Source organism: Stegostoma tigrinum, chromosome X (assembly GCF_030684315.1).
Source record: "Stegostoma tigrinum isolate sSteTig4 chromosome X, sSteTig4.hap1, whole genome shotgun sequence".
In the NCBI taxonomy this organism is placed as follows: domain Eukaryota; kingdom Metazoa; phylum Chordata; class Chondrichthyes; order Orectolobiformes; family Stegostomatidae; genus Stegostoma; species Stegostoma tigrinum.
Window position 1 is genome coordinate 9,039,642 of NC_081404.1, and position 24,580 is coordinate 9,064,221.

Sequence of the window (24,580 nt, forward strand, 5' to 3'; positions counted from 1 at the left end):
AATTGGCAGTTGAACATAGTTACCTCTGGAAGATGGGTTTTGTTGGCTTGTTTTGAGATGGGATGCTTGGTGAAGAGAGAAAAAGAACAAAAACATTTCACACGTTTAAATCAGGACTGTGGTCAGCCATTTTCCAAGAGTTCCCATGCTTCTTTAAAGAGAACAGTCTAGTTGTTGGAATTTCAACACTAAATTTTTATTCAACTCACTTCACGGTTTATTCTGATCATAATACTCTGATCTTGTTAAATTCTACTCCCACATAGTGGTTACCTTGGTGTACTGCATGGTACATCTGTCACTGTCATGGTGCACTGGAAGTGCATCAAGTCAGCTGGTCTGTCATGGCAAGAAATGACAAGCTTAGTTGATGAGCTCAACAGATAAACAGTGGTGGAAGGGTAAGGAGGTGAAAGATGGATGAGAGAGTGAGACAGAACAGAAAAAAAATGTAGACTTTACAATTGCATTTGTAATTAAAGAAAGATGATTATTTTGATTCTATAATTGATTCATCAATTGATCAGGAGTTTGTAAGCTGGTGTTTAAATCTTCAGTCAAAAAAAAAATCTTTCTTCCTCCATAAAGTAAACCCCATCCATCCCTACATGTAACTGCCCTGCCATTGTATATTTGAACACATTTTGAATTACATCTTTCAAGTGAACAAAGTCCTCAAACAATTCAATTTCAAAAAGTTGCACATGAGGCTGATTCACTCCTAGGGATACATTGAAGATTCTAGGAAAGAAACTGGAACATAGGGCACAAGGTCTTGCTCACAGGAATCTTTGTTAACCAAGCACTTGTGTTATTTGGTGGGGGAGAAGTTAAAATGATTACAATTTATGGTTTTAAACAAAATTGCAATTGTATCACTCACTTCCTGTGCCATCTTTGCTGCTTGCTGATTTCTCCTGTAAAACAACTCCTTGTACTGATCCATCCAGACTTCTGCCAGCCGCACTTGGTTGCGGGCAATTACTTGCACACCTTTTGGGAAGCTGTGAGGGCTCTTGGTGCGGAACACGTGGCCCACCACTGAGCAGGGAATGATTTCCAATTGCCCTCCGCATTGCCAGACCTAAAACAAAGCAGTTGGACAACGTGGTATTAGCCAATAGCAAAGAAACTGTAAAAAAAATTAATACAGAAATTACCTTTATTTGGACATACAGCTGATTGCTGGTTATTTTGGTTTAATAACCTTCTTCACACTGAGTAAAACGTGGGACAAAATAATAGAGTTAACATGATGTGAAGCTGGATGAATGCAGCAGGCCAAGCAGCATCAGAGCAGCAGGAAAGTTGACGTTTCGGGTCGAGACCCTTCTTCAAAAAATTTTCTGAAGAAGGGTCTCCACCCAAAACATCAACTTTCCTGCTCGGCCTGCTGTATTCATCCAGCTTCACATAGTGTTATCTCAGATCCTCTAGCATCGGCAGTTCCTACTATCTGTGACAAAATAGATTTTTTTCCCCCCACTTGAACAAAAAGCCCCTTGGTTCTGTAACTTCTAATAAAAATTGACTCATTAAAGATTGTAGTCATCTAACATCCTGTTTAAATACATTTTTTTGTTTGAAAAGTGATTGAAGATAGCATGATCAGAGGGAACAGACTAGGAGGAGTTATCGACTCAGGTATTGTTAAGAAATTGAATCGTCAGTACAGGTATAGAGTTTGTTAATCACAGTTGTAAATTGTATCTTCACCTTTTTAATGCTTGTATGCTCAATCAAGTTAACTTCTCCAAGATTGTTCAGTTCTCTCAATTTAAAATCTGTATTATTTCTTCTCGCTTCTCATACACCAACACTTCATTCAAGCGTGAATGGTTTCACAGAAAGCTGGTTTCTGACTTCAGTGCCAGGATAAAGGAGCCAAATTTAGGGTAAATTTCAGTAAGCCTGCTCATTTTCTCCTATGCACCCTGCTGTTGCCACCCCACAAGCACATGTTATATGTCCCTAAAATAGCTTTCCCTAGCTTATACTTATTCACATTCTGTATCTTCCCAACTTGATTGTGTTCACATTAGAGATTGTGGTGTATATTTTTTAAAAAACTGTCGTCTTCTGTTGTAGCACCGTTTAGAAAATCAGCACAGTTAAGGAAGGCCATTCAACTCATTTTAGTCTAATCCAGAAAGAATCCATTTTCTGCCACAACCCATCTATCCGTCACACAGTGGAGAGTATTTTTCCCCCAAAATGGTAAATAGAAAGGAGTTTGCGTTTAGATCATGCCTTTCACAACATCACAGCAAGTGAAGTACTTTAAGTGGACTCACTGTTATAATATAGGAACCATCACAGCCAATTTGCAGAGCAAAATGCCCAAGGACATCAATATAGTAATGACCAGATAATCAGTTCAGGAATGATCAGTGACCAGGGCACTTTGGAGAACTTCCCCCTCTTCATTGCAAAAAAGAAGTGACGTGAGACCTCTCTTACCCACTGGAGGGGGGGGGGCGAGACCTTGAACTAATGTTTCAGCTCAAATACAGCCCTTCATATTACAGAATTCCTTAAGTACTGCATTGAGGAATCAGTCCCTTGTTCCCCATTCTATTTTAGAAAACAGACAGACACTGATCCAGTCCATCAGCCAGTATCGGTGTCAAAAAACTGAAAAGCAGTAAAACAGTTGAGTTTAAAAAAATCTTTGCAACAAATCACTGTGACATGCATGACACCTTTATTCTGTCAACTTCTGGTAATCTTGCCTCAGTTCCACAAACATCTAACCCTGAAGTATCAGTTTCGTCAATTATCTTGGACATTCCATGTTTAAGTGGTTAGAAGTGCTACTTTCCAAAAGAAATTACTTTTCACAGCTAAGTAGTACACAGCAGTTTTTATATAGTACTTAGTTACGTTAAAAGCACATTCTGTATGCACAAGCAAGCTTAAAAAGAAGAACATTTCAAGTGAACATTGTCCAAACAAAAATTACTGCAAACACAGCTTCATTTCCCTTTACTTGTAAATCCCTCTGCCAAGATCTGTTCTCCCTTTGTAGCACCTTTATATTACTATTTTTGCAATTTTCAATTTTCATTCCAAATGAGGCAAGGATCCAGTTCCTCTTCAAAGTGTTAATCAATGCAGGATTAAAACACCTCTTCCGTTAGATGCTCTATATCTCAAAGACAGAGGCTTCGTCATGTAGGCAACACTTATTGATGTAGCACAACTATCAAACATTCCTGAAATATTCCCAAAAAGAGCACTCAGGACCGTTTGTACATGGTTAAATTATGTTGCTTGTTGAACTTAAATATTGCATTGGATGTGATTGGTGGAGTGGTTGAAGCTGGGATGTTTCAAGAACAGAATCACGTATTGATTTGGTGAGGAAATTGATACTGTTGCAGTACCAAAGTGTAACACACCTGAAAAGTGCCCAAACTACTCAGTACCTTTAACACAGAAAGTCAAAGGCACTTGTCAAAAGTATCAGACAGAACAGAGAGACAAAGAAGAGGAGTGACCAATAGCCCTGTAAAATAGGTCACTTTAAGAGGGCTTCCCAAAGTGTGGAGCTTAGATAGCTGAAATGGGGTCATGAAGCAGTGAAGGAGGCTGCATATAAAGTGACAGTATTCTGCCAACAAGCCATCCTGTCTGATCTACCAAGATGACAGGAAATTTGCACTTAAAAATATTAGTAATAATTTCATTTTCATATGACAGGCATTTACAAAGCACATTTCACAATTTTCAAACCTCACAAAGTGCTTTACAACCAATTAAGTAGCTCTGAAATGTAATCACTGTTATAATGTAAACAACAGAACAGTCAATTTGCGCACAGCAATCCTCCGTAAGCAGCAATGAAATAAATGGCAAGATTAGATGACCACAATCGCTTGATTTAGGTTTTAGTTGAGGGATAAATGTTAGCTTGGACACCAGGAATTGAGCTGCTTATTTTCAAATAATGCTGTGGGATCTTATATGCCCACCCAAGTGGGTGTACACTATCTCAATGGAAAGGTGGCACTTACAGTGCAGCACTAAATCAGTACTGCACTGGAGTGCCAACCTGGATTATGAGCTCAAGTCCTGAAGCGTAGCTTGAACCAAGAAACTCATGAATTGGGTGTCACTACTGAGTCACAGCTGATACCTATCAATTTTTGGCTGATCTGCATTCATGACAGACACTGAAGGCATATGGAATACACTAGTTTAAAAAAAATTGGTCTGAATTTTCCACTGGCCAGACAAAAATCATTATTCCAGCAGAGATAGGAGTTGCGCATGAGGACCTTGCAGAATCTTCACCATAACAGGCTCCAAAAAGGCGTAGCCTGGGAAATTCAATTTTCGCTGATCAATTCCTCAACACATGAAAGCCTCCAAAAGTGCCATTTAAAATGGATATGACAACCTTTAGTTGACTAGTTTTCCAGATACGGAAATGGTGGGCTTGAATCCGTTCCAGGTTGATTATAGTTGTCACCGAGAAACAAACTAAAATGAGTTTGGGCTGCCTCATTCTGGAACCCAAATGCTGAAATGGTACCAGTGAGACTTACTGAAGAGGTCAAAAGAACTTCTGTCAGCTGCTTAATATCAAGAATAGTCAATAATTCCCCTCAATAATTTGCAAATACAAAGCAAATATTCTTAAAGCAAAAGGTTCCAAAACATTAATCTGACAAAACAAAAATACTTAGAAATTTTTTGCAAACGACAAATACTTTGCCATACTTTGGAGAGCCATACTTTGTGCGCTAGCCTGGGTTTTGTCCTGTGGGCATCAAGGCCACATTGGATTCTACTCTCAAGCATCCACAAACACTTTCCAGCAGAGTTCACAGGACAGCAGTCAACAGCAGCAGCGGTGTCCAGATGTGTTTTTGTTCTCTCCCCGCCGCCCCCCCCCCCCCCGCCCCATACAACAGACAGTACTTTTGCACATTAGCCAGAGGAACTCATTCATACTTAAATCTCAACAGTCACAACTAAGGGGTGAGCATTATAAACATAAGCATTTGCGTTTACCCTGAATGACATTTCCACATTCTCTCCTCCCCATATTTCCATCTGGTTGTCGTATGTTCCAATCAGCTCAAAGTAAGCTTTGGAGATCGCAAAGAGGCCACCAGCAAACGTAGGAGTCCTGAAAATAAACTAAATATCAACTGTATTGGCCGGAGAGAAATTGCATAGTTTAATTTCGTGCCAGATTGAAGCTCACCTACATGATCAGTGAGAGATTGTCTCCAGAGAGAAAGAGGGAGAAGAAGGAGGGAGGGGGAGGGGGAGGGGGAGGGGGAGGGGGAGGGGGAGGGGGAGGGAGGGGGGGAAGGGGGAGGAGGAGGGGGAGGAGGAGGGGGAGGAGGAGGAGGGGGAGGGAGGGAGAAGGGAGAGGGAGGAGGGAGGAGGGAGGGGGGGGAGGGAGGGGGGGAGGGAGGGGGGGGAGGGAGGGAGAGAGGGGGAGGGAGAGAGGGGGAGGGGGAGGGAGGGGGAGGGGGAGGAGGGGGGGGGAGGAGGGGGGGGAGGAGGGGGAGGGGGGGGGAGGGAGGGGGAGGGAGAAAAAAAAAGGAGGAAAGAAAGAAAAAAGAAAGAAAAAAAAAGAAGAGAAAAGGGAGAGAGAGAGAGAGAGAGAGAGAGAGAGAGAGAGAGAGAGAGAGAGAGAGAGAGAGAGAGAGAGAGAGAGGACCCACAATATTTGCATTGCTTTCAAACAGTTGATAAACTTCTTTCAAATGAAGTAAAATTTATCGTATTTATTAAGCAATTCAAAACTCATGGACATAATGTTTTAATACTTGTCTATTTTGCTTGCGCTAATAGATTTTCTGTCATTTGTTCTCAAGACATGGGTACTACTAGCAAGACCCCATTTATTTCCCATTCACAGTTGTTAAAAAAAAAAGTGGTGACAGACCTTGACTATGAACCACTACAGTGAGAGGAGTCATATTGTTTCCACAACAGACATGGTCATGTTCTTGGAATCCCTATAATACAGTACACTTCTTGCCTGTTCGCAGTTAGATGAAAGTAGTCGTACATTACCATAAGTAACATAACCTTGGCAGCACACTGACATAAGCTGCAAGAAAGTAAGACAGGGAGATCTTAAACATCTATATTCTCTGCCATATCCCACGAAGTAGTGACATTGATAGTTCAAGGCAAGTGCTCGTTACTTAATGCTTTCCCTTGAGCTGATTCCTGAAGCAGTTACAGGGTTTTGCAGGAATATCTTCTTCTTAGGAAATTAATTTTTCAGTTCTTCTGGAGCCAAATGATAGAATGGAGCTCTTCAACATGGAGAGAAGCATGATGAGAGCATAAAACAGATGCAATGATGAGAATAACAATACTCAGCCTATATCATATAAAATTTATCCAATTTGTAAAGCAATTTAAAACCCATGGACATCACATTTTAATACATCTATTTTGCTTGTGCTGAACAAAAGCAGGCTGACCCCATCCTTGAACATTCCAGATTCTGGCAGCATTATATTTTTGAATGATCAGAGACCATTTGAAAAAGCCACACTTCTCAACATTTATTCAATTAAACTAGATTTGGCTGTAAATTTGTACTTTTATCTCAAAGTGAAAATAATCCTGTTCCTCTTTGCACGCATTAGCATTCTTAAGCGCTCTAAACTCGGGTACGGATCGGAGTTCTTTAAACCTGTGCACTTCGCCTCTAGTATCAGACATTGCAACCTATTATTGCATCAGCCTGATATTTCCAATCCTATTTAATATAATTTTCACCTGTAGACAAAGGTGATACATTAGTACCCGTTGGAATCTGAGTATCACTTCTGGGTTTGGTTTCAGAATTCTACAAACTGTTCTACCCACATTAGATCCAGCCAGATCTCTAAAAGCAGACTGATATAATAATCATTTCTCAGAGATCAAAACAATGTCCAAATCAAACAGCCCATCAAAACAAATCTCAAAAAGATAGGCACAGTATTGCCATTTGATGAGTCACATCATGAGTGACTAAGAACTTATACATGTCTGGGATAGAGTAGTTGGCCAACAGGTTTCTTTGACTCTTCTGATTCAAAACTAGACTCTTCACACATGCACTGTGGGAGTTTGACTGGACTTTAGATTCAAAAGCTTAGATCTAATGACCACTAATTGCTATAATCACCAGCCATCTGCATTTCTAAACACAAAATGACTGCAGTTCTTTAATCGAGTCAACAACAAAAACAAACTTTTAGATCCTGTTAAATGTAGAAGAAATAATATTGGACCTGGATTTGCTAAAGCACATGACAACTCATACTGCTAGCAAACATTTGTGCTTGCCATTTACGTCGCATTATACTTATGCTGTAATTTGCTTAACGATCAATCTACACCGTGACAACGTCAATGACAAATCAGGGAACTCCATGCTGCAGTTAATGACTTACTTTGCAGATCAACCACATAGAACTATATATTAAAAAAAGCAGATATTAACTCATTGAGAGGAGAGGTGATGGGATATAAACAATCTAACTTCTGAAAGTAATTTTTAAAAAAAGGTTACTTCTTGCAGCCTTTCTTTTTATAAGGTTTTAAAATGTCTTTTGTGGGATCTTTCCCTTTTCCAGGAATGTTGCGGAAAAGTTAAAAAGATCACAAAACATTTTTTTCTCCCAAGCATTTATCCACCTAGCCCCTATTGCTAAAGAATTCATGGTGGAATGATAAACGACAAAAAGTATCTCAAATAGTTCTCGAATGCTTAGATCCTAAGTTGCACATTGCAGAAATTCAGCGCATTTAGTGAGAGTGTTAACCCTTCCCATTGAAGGGAGAAACAGGCAAGACAGAGGAATGAAAAAGAAAAACTCTGCCCAAATCAAACATTTTATAAAATTAGATAGACAATACTGATATTTACAACTGGCATCACCGATGCATTAAATAATAATACAATGTATACAGGCAAACAGTGTGATGACTATATGTTTAGTACACAGCATGTTAGTTCCATTAATTGGCCATGCATTCTGAAGAAGCCAGAAATCCTGTGGAAACTGATCAATGAATCTCTTTGCTGTGCAGGGGAAAGATCGGATTGAACAAAGTTGAATGCCATGTAGAAAAGGATATCTGTCACCTGTTGAATGCAAAAGCTTGGCTTTTGTTAAAGCTCTCCAGTGTCAGACTGGTAGGAGTTGGACCCATAGGTATTGAACATGGGAGTTGTCACCTTCATTATCATTAACAAGCTCCTATGGGAAATGGACTTTAGTTTTAGGAATTGCTGCCCTGGCAAAACATAGTTTGTACACATGCAACAACTCCAACAAGTGCCTGAAAGGGATTTGTTCCCAGTACACTCTGGTGGAAGCATGGTGGGAGCAAGCAAAAAAAGTAGTGGTAAAAATGGTTCAGGTGATAGTGCCTCAAACATCATATCCAATTCACCTCCAGTTCACCAATGAAGGCTCAGTAGAAAGGAAGGAGAAAGCTCTGCGATGACCTAATGCAAACAGGTGGAGGGGTTCTGCAATTACTTACCTTTAAACACTAACAAGTGTAAGGCAGTAGCAAACCAGCACTGTCAAAGGTTACTATGAAACAGATTACAATAAAGCATCAGCAGACAATAAGCCATGGACCTGCCTCAAGGCAGTAACGATGATGATGGTGATGATGATGAACCAGAAGGACACTCTGAATGGCAAAATGGGCAAGAAACAACACACATTTAAGGGAATTAGAAAAAGAAATAAAGAACAATTTTCAGGCTGCTGGCTTGAAACTCCAAAGCTTAAATAGGTCCTCCATTGGCTTCTCAGACTAAGGGCCGTAAACCTTTATCAGGACATTGAAAAATAATGGCAGTCAGTAGTATCACAAAACTGGCAATTTCCATTGACTGCCCTAATGTGCAGAGCAATAAGAAACTTACAGCAGCTTGTTGAGAGAGGAATGATGCAAATATCCCATCGACTTATGGTACCAAGCAACTCATGGCACTTTCACAAAGTAATAGCACCTGCATTTAATGCATAATTTCCATGGTGCATTTTAAGTCAGAAATTCAGTGAGTGAAAACCTTCAATTAACTAATAATTATTCCTGAAAGCAAAAATTTGGGGCAAGAAACACCAAGTACAATCTTGGTGTTGCTTGGACTTAACAGATCTGGGAAATGACAGGAATGGAAGTGTACCCTCTGTCTCATAACACAAGCAGATTATGCGCAGATGGAAGTATTGAGGCTTCCAGTCAATTGGACAGTCATCATTATCTAAGCTGGTCATAGATGTCACAAGGTGTCACTGGTTTGTTTACAGCTTTGTCAGCTGCTCCAGCTGTTGTGTGATCATTTTATCCCCCATTAAGATCTATCAATACATTCTTGTACCATCTGACATTCAAGTTTGTGATTCAGATCCAGTCCATCAATTATGTCACATGCTTCCTCTGCGTACTGCAATCTTCCAGTGATAACAGAATGTCTGCTTGTTGGTTATACCTTCTCCATGTTCATATTATGTCCTTTTGGCCAGTCCAGTGACCTTTCTGCATATGCCACTCCAAAATCACTTAGCTTCTGTTTTTGTGCTTGTACTTCTAATGTTCTAATAATCAAACTAACTAATCCACCATGATGGAGAATATGTCTTTTTTTGTGTTACATACAGTTCCAATAAAGACGGTTGTCTCATAGCCAAGAGAAAAGATAGGTTATGCACAAAAATATATAATTACAATATTTAATAGGAGCAAGAGACTGTACAAGGGTGTAATTTTATCCTAGCAACGTCACAGCTGCACTTCTTCAGTACAGCAATGATTCTGATAATTATAGTCTGTAACCTATGGGTGGGGAAGAAGTGTCAATACTCCATATATTTTGTTACAAACGGTAACAAACCCACACAGAAGTTTAACATCAGGCGTTTCAATGACAAATCCAATATAGCAGTCAAAATCTTGGGTATCCTAGCTGCCATATTATCCTGTAAATTATCTGGAAACAAAAGATTAGGGCTATTTATGACTTTTCCTCTCTTAATTCTTTGCTAAATTCTCCTATTTGGATCTTTAGAAGGCCTGGGCTATGGTTGGATGCAGCTAGGCACGCCTCCACCCTACCACAACAACCACCTTTTATGCACCTGTTGAAACACAATACAGACAGCCTATTTCCACCATGGGAGATATAAATTTGACACATTTTAACTTCAATTAAATAGGTAATCCCTTCTTTTCTTGCCGCCAACAACCCAGGCACCTGTTACCATCCTGCCCGAGTTCAACAAATTGAGTAAAGACCGGAGATTGAAGGCAGTACTTTCTGATGTCTCATGCTCAGCTACTGACTGCCTCAACTTGCTGTTACGTTTGTTAGGGAGAGAGAGGAAGAAGAAAGAGTCCCTAAACACACGTGATATATCTGCAAATGTGATTTTGTAAATGAATTGTTATTAAAGAATGGATAGTGATTGACATAAAATGTTATCTTAGTCTCAAGTCTGCAGTTAAACAGGACATTCAAAATTAATTTGCTGTTTACCAGACTATGTTTACTGGATAAGCCCCAAATGGGATCTGCCAGTACCCCTGACAGTATTGGAAGGAGACAGAACAGCATCAGCATTAGCCCATGCTTTAGAAATTTAAAAAAAACAAACAGAATGACAGGACAACACTACAGAAGGAAGTTTCAAAACTTAAGAATATTATTATACCATGTTCTTCTGCCACATTTAAGAGTTAGGATTATAGCTACAAAGGACCAAGCAGCATCTGTGGCAGTGAGAGCTAGTGCAAGAAGAAACCTACTGAGCTGGTTAGTCATAAAAACCTGATGCTATTTGAGTTGTAAACAAACAAACAAACAAACAATCTTTAAACATAACTTCATCCTGGCTAATTAGGGAGAAGATATTGTTTTGACATTGGGTGAAACAATCAGGCATTGGCTCAACTAAGCTAACCTGTGTCTCTAACAAACATTCCCACACATGAACGTTCTCAGTAATTTATATAGATCTAATAAAGTATTGGTAATTGTTGTTCAAGTACCAATCCACAAATCACATTGTGAATTCAGCTTCACAATTGCATAAGTCCTACATGAAAAGGGGTTGGACAACTTCAACCCAGTTTACAGAGTAAAATTATCCCGTCGATTTGGCACGAAAGCAATTCGTTAGGCTTGAGATTGCCAGGGTGGCAGTGCAAACAATTAGGTCATTCTTACTAATTCACCATGCTGGTATGCTATTACTAATACCAGACTGTCTCCCTTAGGTATTCAGCCCTTGGTTGTCCCATTCCATTTCTCAGCCAGTGTTGTTGGGCATAAATTTACCAAAATCAAACACACAAGGCACTCACTTGATTGGGTAGGTTTCATCTTTTCTTCTTTCTATCTCATGAGATGGAATGGCCTCCCAGCCAAATGACAAACTCCAGTCAAAGTTACCTCGATTGTGCTGCCTTCCGTACTGGACAGGTTTGGATACCTCAAAGGTATTGAGGTCAATGGTAGTGATGTCAGGGCTTACCACGGCTGTGTAATTTTCAGCTATTCTTCCCAACAAAGGTTCCAGCCAGCCATTGAAGCACTCACCTAAATATTTGAGAGAATAGAAGAAGCCAGGGCTTCGGTTAGAGCTTGAAAGAAAAAAGTAATTTTCCAGTTTTCTTTCCCACAGGCAGTGGCTCAGCTCACCTCATCCTCGGCATAGTACGGAAACAGGCAATTTGGCCGACCAGCCTACTTTGCCATTTTGGTTTAACGCAGGAACTCATGTCCATAACTCTCATCCCTTCCCTTTCCTACTAATTACTTTACTTCCTAGGTAGGTTTGCAGTTTCCTTGTAAACACCTCGATAGCTTTTGTCCTTCTCAGGCAATTATTTCCATGTTTTCACTACCCTGAACCTTCAATGTTCAATGCAGCTAGAGCTCATTCAACTGTGTGAGAGAGAGAGAGAGGGAGAGGGAGAGGGAGTGTTTTGGCTTGGTTCATTTCCTGCTGAATGTGACGTGCATCAACAAATCATTTATATAAAAGTTAAAGAGGAATTATTTGGTAAAGTAAAACACATTAAAAAGAAAAAAACAGCAAAATCTCAAGGGTTCATTGGATAAATGCATCATGGGATCCACTGATTACCAGCAGCAGCACACCTGTTTTGATTCTTAATTTGTGCTGTTGAGGGAGTACAGTTAGCTTTATTATTCCTAAACCAGGCAGGCTCCCCATTCAGGATTGCTGCTTCGGATTAAAAGAAAAAAAAAATCAAGCTCAGCTATCACATGTCTCATGGTTACAGTTCAGACTCTATTTTTAAAAGACTAGCTATTTAGAAGAAGTAATAAAATGCTGTCAGCAATCATGGATCTATAGTCCACTATAAATAACCACCTTTTGGACAAAGGGAAAACATTAGCAAAATTTTCTTGTGGTGGGGTCGCAAAATAGCAACCAGTCGCAGCAAGGACATTTCCGGAATTCGTTACATGGAGAAAACGACTGAAAAGGAAATAAAATCAAACTAGATTTCTCCACAAGAGACGACTGTGCAATTTAGTTGTTTGACTAACTAATGTAAATTTAAGCAATGTCATAAATACTATATTGATACATGCATAGGTCACAAATCAAATTTGAGACCTGTTCAGGAAGAGAGATGTAAACTTTACTCTAAAACAAAAATCATTTTTTCAAAACTTGGAGGTGTTTGAAATTCAGCAATTGGTTGTATCTGTTAACAAGTGTTCATTTGTTCAGCTAGCAATAAATTACAGCTGGTATTTTGAACAAATTCAGATTTTTATTTCTATTTAAGTAACAAAACAGCCACACTTCAGTGTAATTAGAATGAACTAAAATTAAACTGGAATTTAGTTAATTTTCCTATCAAGAAGTGGTTTTCTCATCTTCTTTAAAGTTATCTTTGAGCCGCACAATTCCTAACCAGCAGGGGAGGTAAGTAACTTACTCCCACGCCTTGGCAAATGCACCCTCCCTGGAAGATAGTTTCTTACAGCTATGCAGCTCATTCCGCCTTCCAGTCATTGTCTTCCCAAAGAGATTAGGGATTTACCACAAGTTAGGATTGGAACCGACACCAATTTAAACTCAGCCTTTGTGGAAACTCCTTGTTAGCAAGGAGGGACAGACAAGAAATATTTTGAAATTTCCATAACATCTTTCACAACATTCAAGATGTTTCTTTTTTAATAGAGTGGTTTGTGTGTGGAATGAACTTCCAGAGGAAATGGTGGATGTAGGCACAATTACAACATTTAAGACGACATTTGGATAAAGTACACAAATAAGAGATATTTGGAGGGATCAGTGAAAAGCAGACAGGTGGGACTAGTTTAGTTTGGGATCACGGTCAGCAGGACTGGCCAGACCTAAGGGCCTGTTTCCATGCTGTATGACTCTGGCCTAAAGTGCTTCAGAAAAGCTCTCCTGTTGTTTTATCCTGATGTGCAAAACATACTCAATTTCAATCCATTATTATTTGCTACATCACTAACCAGTTTTGCTAGGAAAGCCTTCAACTGTTCTCAGTTGGGTCCTGGTGATCAGTATTTACAAAAGGATTTGTCCAGCATTAGCATATTTCCAAATTGCAGAATGGCTTTCATATGGAACTGACAAACGGCTGATCCCAGTCTATGAGACTACAGCATATCATCTTAAAGCTTTTGAGAAGATTTGTAGCTTAGGTTGCGGAGGAGGTTGTAGACTTGCTCACCGCCTTGGCAAGCAAGTCTACAGCCTCAGCATACCATCTTCCTTGCAATGCTTCATTCTACTGCTGTTCTGCCATTTTCAGTTGTCTTCACTGACGGCATATGCTTCCTGACCTCCACAATATTTTTAAAATTGTTGATCATGTTGTTTCAAACTTCAGGACAGACAATCAAATTCATGTTCCAGGTCTTTGCTTTGAAGAAGCAAGTGTACAGAACTGACACTAGTTTATTCAAACCTTATGATGTAGAAATCAACTTTGCTTCCTAAAGTCTCTTCTTCTGTGTTATATTTCTGCCTGTCTTGATGTTGATCATGATTAGAAGAAGGGTTATGTCAAGCTTTATGAGAATCATCAGTTATATAGGGCAGCAGAGTTGCTTTGATTGTCATTTCTTCAACCTTTCTTTCAGGGTCAGGGATTGAAAGTATCAATTTGACAGTTTGTTGAAATGGCTTCCAGCAGTCATGATCACACTTACTTTTTGAAATTCAAATTATCTGTGATTTGCTCCAGAGATAAGTAACCTAGTCCCATACCAGCAGAATTTATAACATATTCAAGGGATACAGAAACCCCTATTAACAATGGCTCCCATGGAGATGTGAATAGTACTTTCTAACTCATCACAATCTGACAATGAAAACCAAGGGCTCAGACAGTTAAAAGTTAATCACCATAGCTAAAAGACAATGGATTGTGTGAATATCCCAGGCGTCGGCAACCCACTACTTAATACAGAAGATATGATTCACAATTTTTGGGACAGCAGCCGTTTTGCATTTTGATCTGTTCATGACAGGCTGCGAGTGACCATTTTGTGTGCAGAGACCATCACAGAGACATCTCAAACAGGGAAATGAGGAAGGCAAATTAGCCGAAGGACTGCTGCACTCAACCAGGCGACCAAGGGCTATGTCGTAAAAACAAAATGAGGGAGCCTTTACTCTCTCCCAGAACCTATTCAGCACAGTTTGACAATAGAAGTAATCATAGCAGCTGAATTCAACTTCACGTTTTTAAGCCTTTCACTTTGTACAGAAAATGTTAAAGCAACTAAACGTCCTGCAATGTTCTTAGTGACTGATCTTTCTTTCATCTTTATAAGTAACTTTTATCTGATATGTGTCACCCCACACTGCAGCCAGTCATTCAAGATAGTAGCCTAGAGTAATCTGCACCTACACACATGGCCTTTTGACATTGAATTCCGTTTCTCTACATAACGGTCAAATAGTTGTTAGAATTTTTGATTCCTGGAGCTCCTATTGAGAGTTGAGTCTGAACTCAAAGATAATAAAATAAATTATAATGGATTTTCAGACTGATGCCGTGCCACAAATAATTAATGCTTGTAGATGTTGGTGTGGGGACAAATAACCTTAAAATGAAGATGTAGTGTAATTGCTTTGGGAAGGATACAGCATTATAGCAGTAAAGATCTGACGCGCAAGCTGTTTCTGAACTTATCCATGCAAACAAATAACAATTGTATTAGACAGATGATGCAAGTTTAAACACAATACTCCAGTTTTGCCCACGTACACGTGGTGCTCCAACCAGGCACGATGTTGACCCCAAATGCAGCCAACTTTTATCCTCCCGTTTTAAAAACTGGTATATCTGTATTTTGACTAATAACTTGATCACCATTTACTTGGATAACCATCAGCAATAGTGTTGTAATAAATTAACCTTTTATTTTGTTTAAAGAAAAGGTGTGCTACTTGTTATTTTAAAATTGAAACAGAGAAACTAAAAAAAAAAGCTATAAATGAGCTTTTATACAATGCACAGTCCTTGGGAGTGATCCATAAACATGATTGGCAGAATCATGATTCTGATCATGTGTCATTGGTGTTTGTGGGAACATCCCCCATACAAGTTGGCTGCTACAGTTTCCTGCAATACAAAAAAAGTGTCTATACTTCAAATGACATGCATTGACTGTGAAGCATTTGGGTCATCCTATGGATGTAAATGGGGTAATTTTAATGGCTTTTTAAAATAAAACCACCCATAAAAATCAGGATGCAGGACTTTTTATAATATTCATAAGACAACTCCCAAGGGTCTATATTCATTTTCTAGTTTCTCTGGGCAGAAAAGCTGTTCATGTTGCATTGCACAATTGCCTATTTGATAGATAGGAGAAATGTGTGAATATACTTAACAGTGAGCATCAAGAAAAGTCAGCACTTCTCCAGTGGCGACACTAGCCCCCAAGAGCCTTGCAGTTATCAATCCTGTCCTTTCCACTTGTCGGACAACCTTCACTATCCGGAACTGTTTTACATATTCATCCAGTTGTTCTTTTAAATAGTCTGGAAAAATTAGAATTCAATGCATTTAAGACAGAATAATTGTATTCATTATTCAAAACAATAGCTTACAACATTATGGGTATTGGAGTATCACAATTAAAAAAAGAGAGTGGTTGATCGTTGGTTAAATGTAAATTTTGGTACTTTTTGAATTATAGCTAGTTCAACATACAGTGGCAATCAGGCACATAGTGAAGCTGAAAGAAAGAGGCCATTAATCCTCAGTACAACATTAAAACCAAGCATTGAGGCACATCAATTTGATCATAGGTATTTCTTCTGTATGTTTGCAACCAAGAGTTGCCAGATCCATCAATGGCTCAGTGAGTACAGTTACCACAGTGCTGATTCAAGCCTTGCTCTGCTATTTACTGAATTTACCTCCATACAGCAGTAGTTGGCGTATAGCAATTGGCCTCAAGATCGAGGATCCCTTAGCTGGGGTGGGGGAGTGGGAAAAAGAAAGTAAATTGTCATCACTACACAAAAATTCCAGTTGGAAAGAGTATTTATACTGACAGAGAGAACTGATTTGGGTGTAATGCTGTCCATCATAGAATAGACTAATCCGTTACAAGACTGTGTTGAGCAAGATATCAGCGAGGATATTAAGCTGGAGAGGTTCAGAAAAAATTACCAGGAGGTTGCTGGGAGTGAAAGTTCAATTTATAATGGGACAGTGGATAGGTGGTACTTTTTCCACTGGAGCACAGGAGTAACCTTATAAAGGTTGATAAAAATCACAAGGGAGTATAAATAAAGTGAATGGCAGCTGTCTTAGCCCTTGGGTGGGGGATTTCAAGACTAGGGAGCATAGTTTTAAGACAAGAGGAGGATTTTTAAAAGAAAAGACAACATAACAGGCAACTTTTATTTTTAAAAGGAAGAGTGGTTTGTATATGGAATTTCAAAGGAAGTGGTGGATGCAGGTGCAGTTACAATATTTAGAACATAGAACATAGAACATTACAGCACAGTACAGGCCATTCGGCCCTCGATGTTGTGCCGACCTGTCATACTGATCTCAAGCCCATCTAACCTACACCATTCCATGTACGTCCATATGCTTATCCAATGACGACTTAAATGTACTTAAAGTTGGCGAATCTACTACCATTGCAGGCAAACGTTCCATTCCCTGACTTCTCTCTGAGTAAAGAAACTACCTCTGACATCTGTCCTATATCTTTCACCCCTCAATTTAAAGCTATGCCCCCTCGTGCTCGCCGTCACCATCCTAGGAAAAAGGCTTTCCCTATCCACCCTATCTAACCCCCTAATTATTTTATATGTCTCTATTAAGTCACCTCTCAACCTTCTTCTCTCTAACGAAAACAGCCTCAAGTCCCTCAGCTCTTCCTCGTAAGACCTTCCCTCCATACCAGGCAACATCCTAGTAAATCTCCTCTGCACCCTTTCCAAAGCTTCCACATCCTTCTTATAATGCGGTGACCATTTAAAACACTTTTGGACAAGTACAGGAGTAAAAAAATATTTGGAGGGATATGGGCTTAGCACAGGCAGGTGGGACTAGTTTAGTTTGGGATTATGGTCGGTGTGGACTAACTGGACCAAAGGGTCTGTTTCTGTGCTATCTGACTCTGTGACTGAGAACCTTTCAAAGTGTAGTTATGAGTAGATGCACTTTGTTGGGGTGAGTTTATTGAAAATTAAGGCTACTAATTTAAGCATGAAAATGCTGTGACAGTTAGAAGACAACCTGATCAAAACGTACGAATAATTTGTAGGTTAGCCACCCGTCCAATAACCAGGCTGCCTTTAACTGCCCCCAGAGGCAGTTTAACCTGATTTGATTTTTTTTTAAAAAGTTTTAAATTATAAAAAAAAGGTAATTCAGTTGGACTCTCAGCAAATGAATTACTGAAGCAAATTGACGAAGAAATATTTTAAATTTGGGACAGTGTTTGTGTTCTATGAACAGGAATCAGTTACATAATCAGCAAAGCAGAGCTCATTTAGCAATGATATTGGGAACTGCAGATGCTGGAGAATCCAAGATAACAAAGTGTGGAGCTGGATGAACACAGCAGGCCAAGCAGCATCTCAGGAGCACAAAAGCTGACGTTTTGGGCCTACACTCTCATTTAGCAGTTTCAATTTTCTGGTTAAATGGTCATAAGATTTCAAAACTAATATAAACAGTTTATTTTTACACTGCTGCATCACTCCAGGTCATTGATAAAAGTGCATCACATTCAACCCATCCATTCACCCTTTCACCTTCCTACCATATCCTAAGTTCTAGATTTTAGTTGGGCTGTGGAAGAGAGTGGTACCAAAAGACAGCTGGGATGGGATTTTGCTGAGGTTGGGAGATGGAAAGATGATCAGCTTGAAGTGAAAAGAAATTGCTAGAAATATACCAAAACTAAAAGAAAACACTTGAATGGAGGACAGTTTATGCATAAACACGGTTTGCGACCCCTTCAGCTTTCAAACAAGGGTAAGGGATGGTCTGTTGGAGGTGTAAAAAAAAAAATTAAAAATGAATTCAATAGAGAAGATACAGGCCATGTCCTCTGGTGGGATAATTCTGAACAAAAAAGATTCTAATCTCAAAATTAGGACGGACTCTTGGGCATAACATCAGGAAAATGACACAGACACATGCTCAGACACAGTTGAAAATTTGGCTGGGCTCATTGAACTTATCAAAGACCAAAACTGACACTATTTGTTTGACATGAGAAATATAGAATAAAAGCAGAGTTGAAGTGTATGTTGCTTTAAGAGCTGGATAAGCTAAGAAGCCAAGGACCAAGATGGAACCACATGACCAATCATGTCCAGTCCAGAGAGGTCAGCCAGAGTCGAGATGCTTAGTTATCTGTAATTGCATGTTGTAGTCCGAGTTATTAGCTGAAATTCAAGTAAGCTGAATCCACACTGAGTTGTTTTCTTATTGCCCAAAAAAAGCAACATGGTAATTAATAGTATCAGAGATAATGGGAACTGCAGATGCTGGAGAATTCCAAGATAATAAAATGTGAGGCTGGATGAACACAGCAGGCCAAGCAGCATCTCAGGAGCACAAAAGCTGACGTTTCGGGCCTAGACCCTTCATCTCTCTGAAGAAGGGTCTAGGCCTAAAACGTCAGCTTTTGTGCTCCTGAGATGCTGCTGGGCCTGCTGTGTTCGTCCAGCCTCACATTTTATTATCATGGTAATTAATAGTGTTCTTTTTAAAAATTTTAAAATCACAGAAGCAGGATTCAGATAAGACTTGAATCTGTTACATTTACGACGAGGCTCCAGAAAAAAAAAACCCAACTACATGGAAAGCAAGTACACGATTTGTGAGCCTCTAAAGCACAGAGTTTGATCCAAATTGGGCTGTAGAAGTTGCAGGGCCATAAAGACAACTTCAGGTGTGCTTGTGCAGAAAGGAAACTAAAGCAGACCAGGCAAAATAGCAGTTCAGAAAGAGAGAAATTTGGAAACTCAGGGTCGAACTTTTAAAAATAGATACAGTAGCTGTATTGCTGAATCTCTGCAGTGTAACCTTGTAATAGCCTTGCTGCTACATATCCCCCAGACATTTATAGCACTTGCTAAAGAAAAGCTCCATCAGAAACATGGCTAAAATCTCTTGCACGTATTAGAAAACCACAGATGTCCTATTCCAATTTTGGCTCTCTATACAAGGGATAGGGCTTTGCTTTTTAGATTGAGTTGTTGCAAAACCAGAGAAGAAAGCAGTGAAAATAAATATAGCCATTGGAAAGGAGGGCTTGCAGAGACAACACTTCAGGTTCAACTTAAGAGGATCAGAGAGAGATCTTGCCAAGCAATGAAAAATGCTGGAAAACTAGTATAAAAACTTAAACTTTAGAATTCACTTTCTGCAGCAATCTCTACGGACAACAGCCACTTGAATCAATTACTCAGTTTGTCATTCGGTGCCATACCAAGGGCAATCACTGCTTTAAAGAGACTGAGCTGTCTCAGTGGAGATGGTTACGGCTTATCAAACAAAAAACTTTCCAAAACTACTTGTTGAAGAAGAGTATAACACACTGCTTAAAGATAGCAGAAAACATGAAGCCAGTGCAACCCAATAACATCTGCAATCATTACAGTAACCAGGATACAGGAAGCAAGTAACTGGTGTTGAAAGTGTGATCCGTTGCAGCCTCTGTGAAGCTGTCCTGCATCCCAAGATCTTTGCAAGTCATACGGTGAAAAGAACACAGGGCTTGCCTATGCAAGAAATCTGGTTCCAAAGATACAGCCAGAAGTCATAGTAGGATACATACAACCAAAAGATATGTGCAGCTTGTAGGCAGCAATAGCAGGGAGTATCTCAGAGACCTGCAGAAGTTCGGGCACACGAAACAGACCAGGGTGAAGATTCAAAATGGAAGGCAAACAGGCATTCCACATTGTGAACATGACACATTACATGGGCAAAGTTAAACAGTAAGAAGGTTGTCATGATTAGCATCGTATGTTCTCAGAAAATATGTGTGGGGCAAAATCAGTCATAAAGTTGACACTGGAGCAAATGCAAACGTCCTACCAGTCAGAATCCCGATGAATATGGACCTGTACTGATTGGAAATCAATGGTAACCCTCGGACAACAGAATTAACTGTATATAATGGACACCCATCCCTTGCACTGGTACATTGATGATGAAATACGGCTATGACAATTCTGCGTGGAAACCATAAGTATACTGCCTGGCAGACAGGAGTCGACCAGCAACAGTTGACAGGCTTGCATGGATCTCAATATTGTGAGCATTCATAGAATCATAAAAATTACACAGTTGTAACAGAAGAGACCAAGAATAATTGCATGGAGTCAGTCCAGGACTTGCAACTATTCTAACGGAGACAAATTTAATGTAGTAGGAAATTCGAAAGGAAATACTACATTGCAATTGCATCTTCTCAGAGATGCAATTTCAATCAACTTTTTCAAAAATGCAGTACTCACGTACAAGAGAAGCTCAAGCAAAAGCTGGACAATATGGAACATAATGGCATTATTTGTCTTTTATAATCGGCACACAGACTGGTGCATTTCTGTTACATGTATACTAAAGGCAGTTAGCACAATCAATCATGGTATGTTTTGCCCAAGACATCTAAACCTTTTTCTAAAGAGATGCCTGCACAAATTTCTAATGTGAGAGGAATTTATTTTTAAAAACATATTCGTAGAAAGCGGGCATCGCTGGCTAGGCCAGCATTTATTACACATCCTAGCTACATTTGAGTCACTTAGATCACTTGGTGTAGGTATACTCACAATTATGGCAAGAGTTCCAGCATTTTGATCCAGCAACACTAAAAGGAACTGTGATGTATTTCCAAGTCAGGATGGGGAGTGGCTGAGAGAGGATTTTGCAAGTCGTGGTGTTCTCATGCATTTGCTACCTTGCCCTTCGAAATGGAGGAGGACTGTGGGTTTGGAAGGTGCTGTCTAAGGAGAATTGGAGAATTTCTGCAGTGCTTGTTGTAAATTGTACACACTGTTAACAATGAACACTGGTAGTAGAGGGAATGGATGTGGTTCCAATCAATCAAGCGGGCTGTTTTGTCCTGCATGGTGTCAAGATTCTTGATTTGGAGATGTACTCACCCAGGCAAGTGGGAAGTATTCCATCATACTCCTATGTTGTAGATGGTGGTCAGTCTTTGGGGAGTCACCCAATACAGAATTTGGAGACTCTGACCTGCTGTTGTAGCCGCTGTATTTATATGGCCATCCAGGTCAGTTTCAGATAGCTTGATTCTCTTTTGTTGGAAATGGTCTGAAAGAATGCACGTAGGGAGGGCGGAAAATGGTATGTTGGCCTTCATAGTGAGAAGATTCAAGTACAGGAGCAGAGAGGTCTTGCTGCAATTGTTTAGGGTGTTCGTGAGACCACATATGGAGTATTGTATGTAGTTTAGTTTCTTTATCTGAGGAGGGATGTTCTGGCGATAGAGGAAGTGCAGCAAAGTGTTTACCAGACTGGTCCTGCCAGCTCAGGAATCAATACATGAAGAGAAACTGGATTGGTGAGGAATATAAATCGGGGCATCTGAATGTTTGCAGACTGAAGGATGGACTTCGTGGCTTTGTTTATCTGGCAGCGAGGACTCAGTGGATGCAGGGGGAAGCACCTTGGATGTTTCTTTTTCTTTTGGATGTTTCTATTATTTCTGATTCTGCTTTTAATTTTGTACACTAAAGGTGCTGTAGAATGGCAATTTTGTACACTTTTCACAGTACTCCTGTACGCTGGTACATGTGACAATCAAGTCTAAATCTGAACAAAAAAAAAATCTATGTTCTCTGGAGTTTAGAAGAATGAGGAGGATTTCATAGAAATCTACAAAACTCTAACAAGACCAGACAAGATAAATGCAGGAAAGATGTTCCCAGTGACTGGGGAGTCCAGAGGCAGGGTTCGTAGTCTCAAGGATATGGGGCTGGCCATCATAATTGAGAGGAAGAGAAATGTCTTCACCCGAAGAGAGTTGTGAGCCTGATGAAATCCCTACCACAGAAAGCGTTTGAGGCCAAAACACCACATGTTTTCAGGAAACAGTTAGGTATAGTTCTTAGGGCTATAGGGGTCAAAGGGTATGAGGAGAAAGTGGGAAAAGAGTCAGATAATCATATCGAACAGCAGAGCAGACTTGAAGGACCAAATGGCCTACTCCTATTTTCTATGTTTCTATTATAATTGCCTGGCATTTGTGACATGCATGTTACTTGCTACTTGTCAGCCCAAACCCATGTTTTTCAGGTCATGCTGCCTCTGAACAAGAACTCTCACATTATCTTAGGAATCATTAAATGGTGCTGAACATTGCAGAATCATTGGCAAACATCCCCATTTCTAATAAAAGTCATTGATGAAGCAGCTGAAGATGCTTGGGCCTAGGACACCTCTGCAAGAGTTCCTCAGTAATGTCCTGCAGTGGAGATGGCAGACCTCCAACAATGTTCCTACATGCCAGGCAGGACTCCAACCAGTGGAGAGAGAGTTTCCCCCTCCACAAAACTGCTGTTGATTCCAGTTTTGCTAGGGCTCCTTGATGCCACATTTGGTCAGATGTGGCCTTGATGTCAGAGGCTGTCACGCTCCCCTCACCTCTGGAATTCAGCTCTTTTGTCAGTGTTTGAACCAAGGCTGTAATGAGGAATTGAGTGGGCCTGGCAGAACCCAAACTGGGCATCATTGATCAGGTAATTGCTGAGCAGGTGCTCCTTCATAGCTCTGTCGATGACACCTTCCATTGCTTTACTAATCATCAAAAAGTACACTGGGTGGATTTGTTCTGCAGCACGTGTAGAGGACACAACCTGGGCCGATTTCCCACATAAGTAGATTATAGTGTTATGGTTGTACTGGAACAGCTTGGTTCAGGGCATGATTAGTTCTGGAGCATAAGTCTTCAGTACTATCAGCAAATTGTTGTTATCTAGGTCTCTCGCCTTCACAGTATCCACTATCTTCGGTCCATTTTTGCTATCACACGGAATGAGTCAAATTGATTGAACATGGATATCTGAGATGCAGAGGACCTCAAGAAGAGGTGGAGATGGATCATGTATTCAGCATTGCTGGCTAAAGATGGATGCAAAAGTTTCAGCCTCAGCTTTTGCACTGGTGACACCCCCCCACTGTCATTGAAGATGGGGATATTTGTGGAGCCTCCTCCTTCAGTGCGTTGTTTAATTGTCCATCATCATACATGACTGGATGTGGCAGGACTGCAGAATTTAGATCCATTCCACTAGTCATGGAACCTCTTAACCCTGTCTATTGCACGCTGCTCCTATTTCATGCAAGTAGCCAGTGCAGTAGCTTCACGAGGCTGCCCCTTCATTTTTAGCTATGATCCATGCTGCTCCTAAGGAGGACTTTGAAGGGTCAGCAGGGCCAAGTTTCCAGTGTCTAGGTCAATACTGGATGCTCCATCCATTCTTTTTTGCCAGTTGTTTGATACAACTGTGTTGTTTGCTAGGCCATCTCAGAGGGCAGTTAACAGTCAGCTGCAGTGCGTGGTTTTGAAATCACATGTAAGGCAGAACAGGAAAGAACAGCAGATTTCCTTCCCTAGAGGATTATAGTGAACGAGAAGTTTCTTTATAGAAAGATAGAAATGATACAGCACTGAAGGGGGCCATTTGGTCCATCTTGTCCATGCCAAGCAAAAGTCACTCAGATGCCACCTCCCCCCCACCCCGATCGCAGCTTCTTGCACACAGTCCATAGTCCTGCAGCCTACAACACTTAAAATGTAGATCCAGGTACCTTTTGGAAAGAATGTAACATCTCTCCTCCACCACCAACTTAAGCAGCGTGAATTCCAGACACCCACCACCCTCTATGTAAAAAAAGGCTATTCTTCACATTTCATCTCATCCTTCTGCCACATAGATTCAAGTTATGAGTTCTGATTCCTGATCCTTGAACTCTCTGCAAAGATAAACAGGTTCTTCCTGTCAACTCAGAGATAATAGGAACAGAAAGCGCGACTGATCCGAAATGG

At 40.2% G+C, this 24,580-nt stretch overlaps 2 protein-coding genes across 7 annotated transcripts in view; one reads left to right on the plus strand and one right to left on the minus strand.

Annotated features, from left to right (window-relative positions):
* Positions 1–24,580, plus strand: part of LOC125448282 (uncharacterized) — a 195,582-nt gene that overhangs the window by 67,444 nt on the left and 103,558 nt on the right. The window lies entirely within an intron of this gene.
* LOC125448280 (polypeptide N-acetylgalactosaminyltransferase 6-like) overlaps positions 1–24,580 on the minus strand; it is an 86,816-nt gene that overhangs the window by 21,902 nt on the left and 40,334 nt on the right. For all 6 annotated transcript variants that reach the window (XM_059643489.1, XM_048523468.2, XM_059643486.1 and 3 more), the window contains 4 exons: positions 15,912–16,061; positions 11,356–11,590; positions 5,020–5,137; positions 884–1,084 (listed from right to left, as the gene is read on the minus strand). In XM_059643489.1, the coding sequence (XP_059499472.1) occupies positions 884–1,084; positions 5,020–5,137; positions 11,356–11,590; positions 15,912–16,061 (704 nt within the window). The remainder of the gene's footprint in view (positions 1–883; positions 1,085–5,019; positions 5,138–11,355; positions 11,591–15,911; positions 16,062–24,580) is intronic.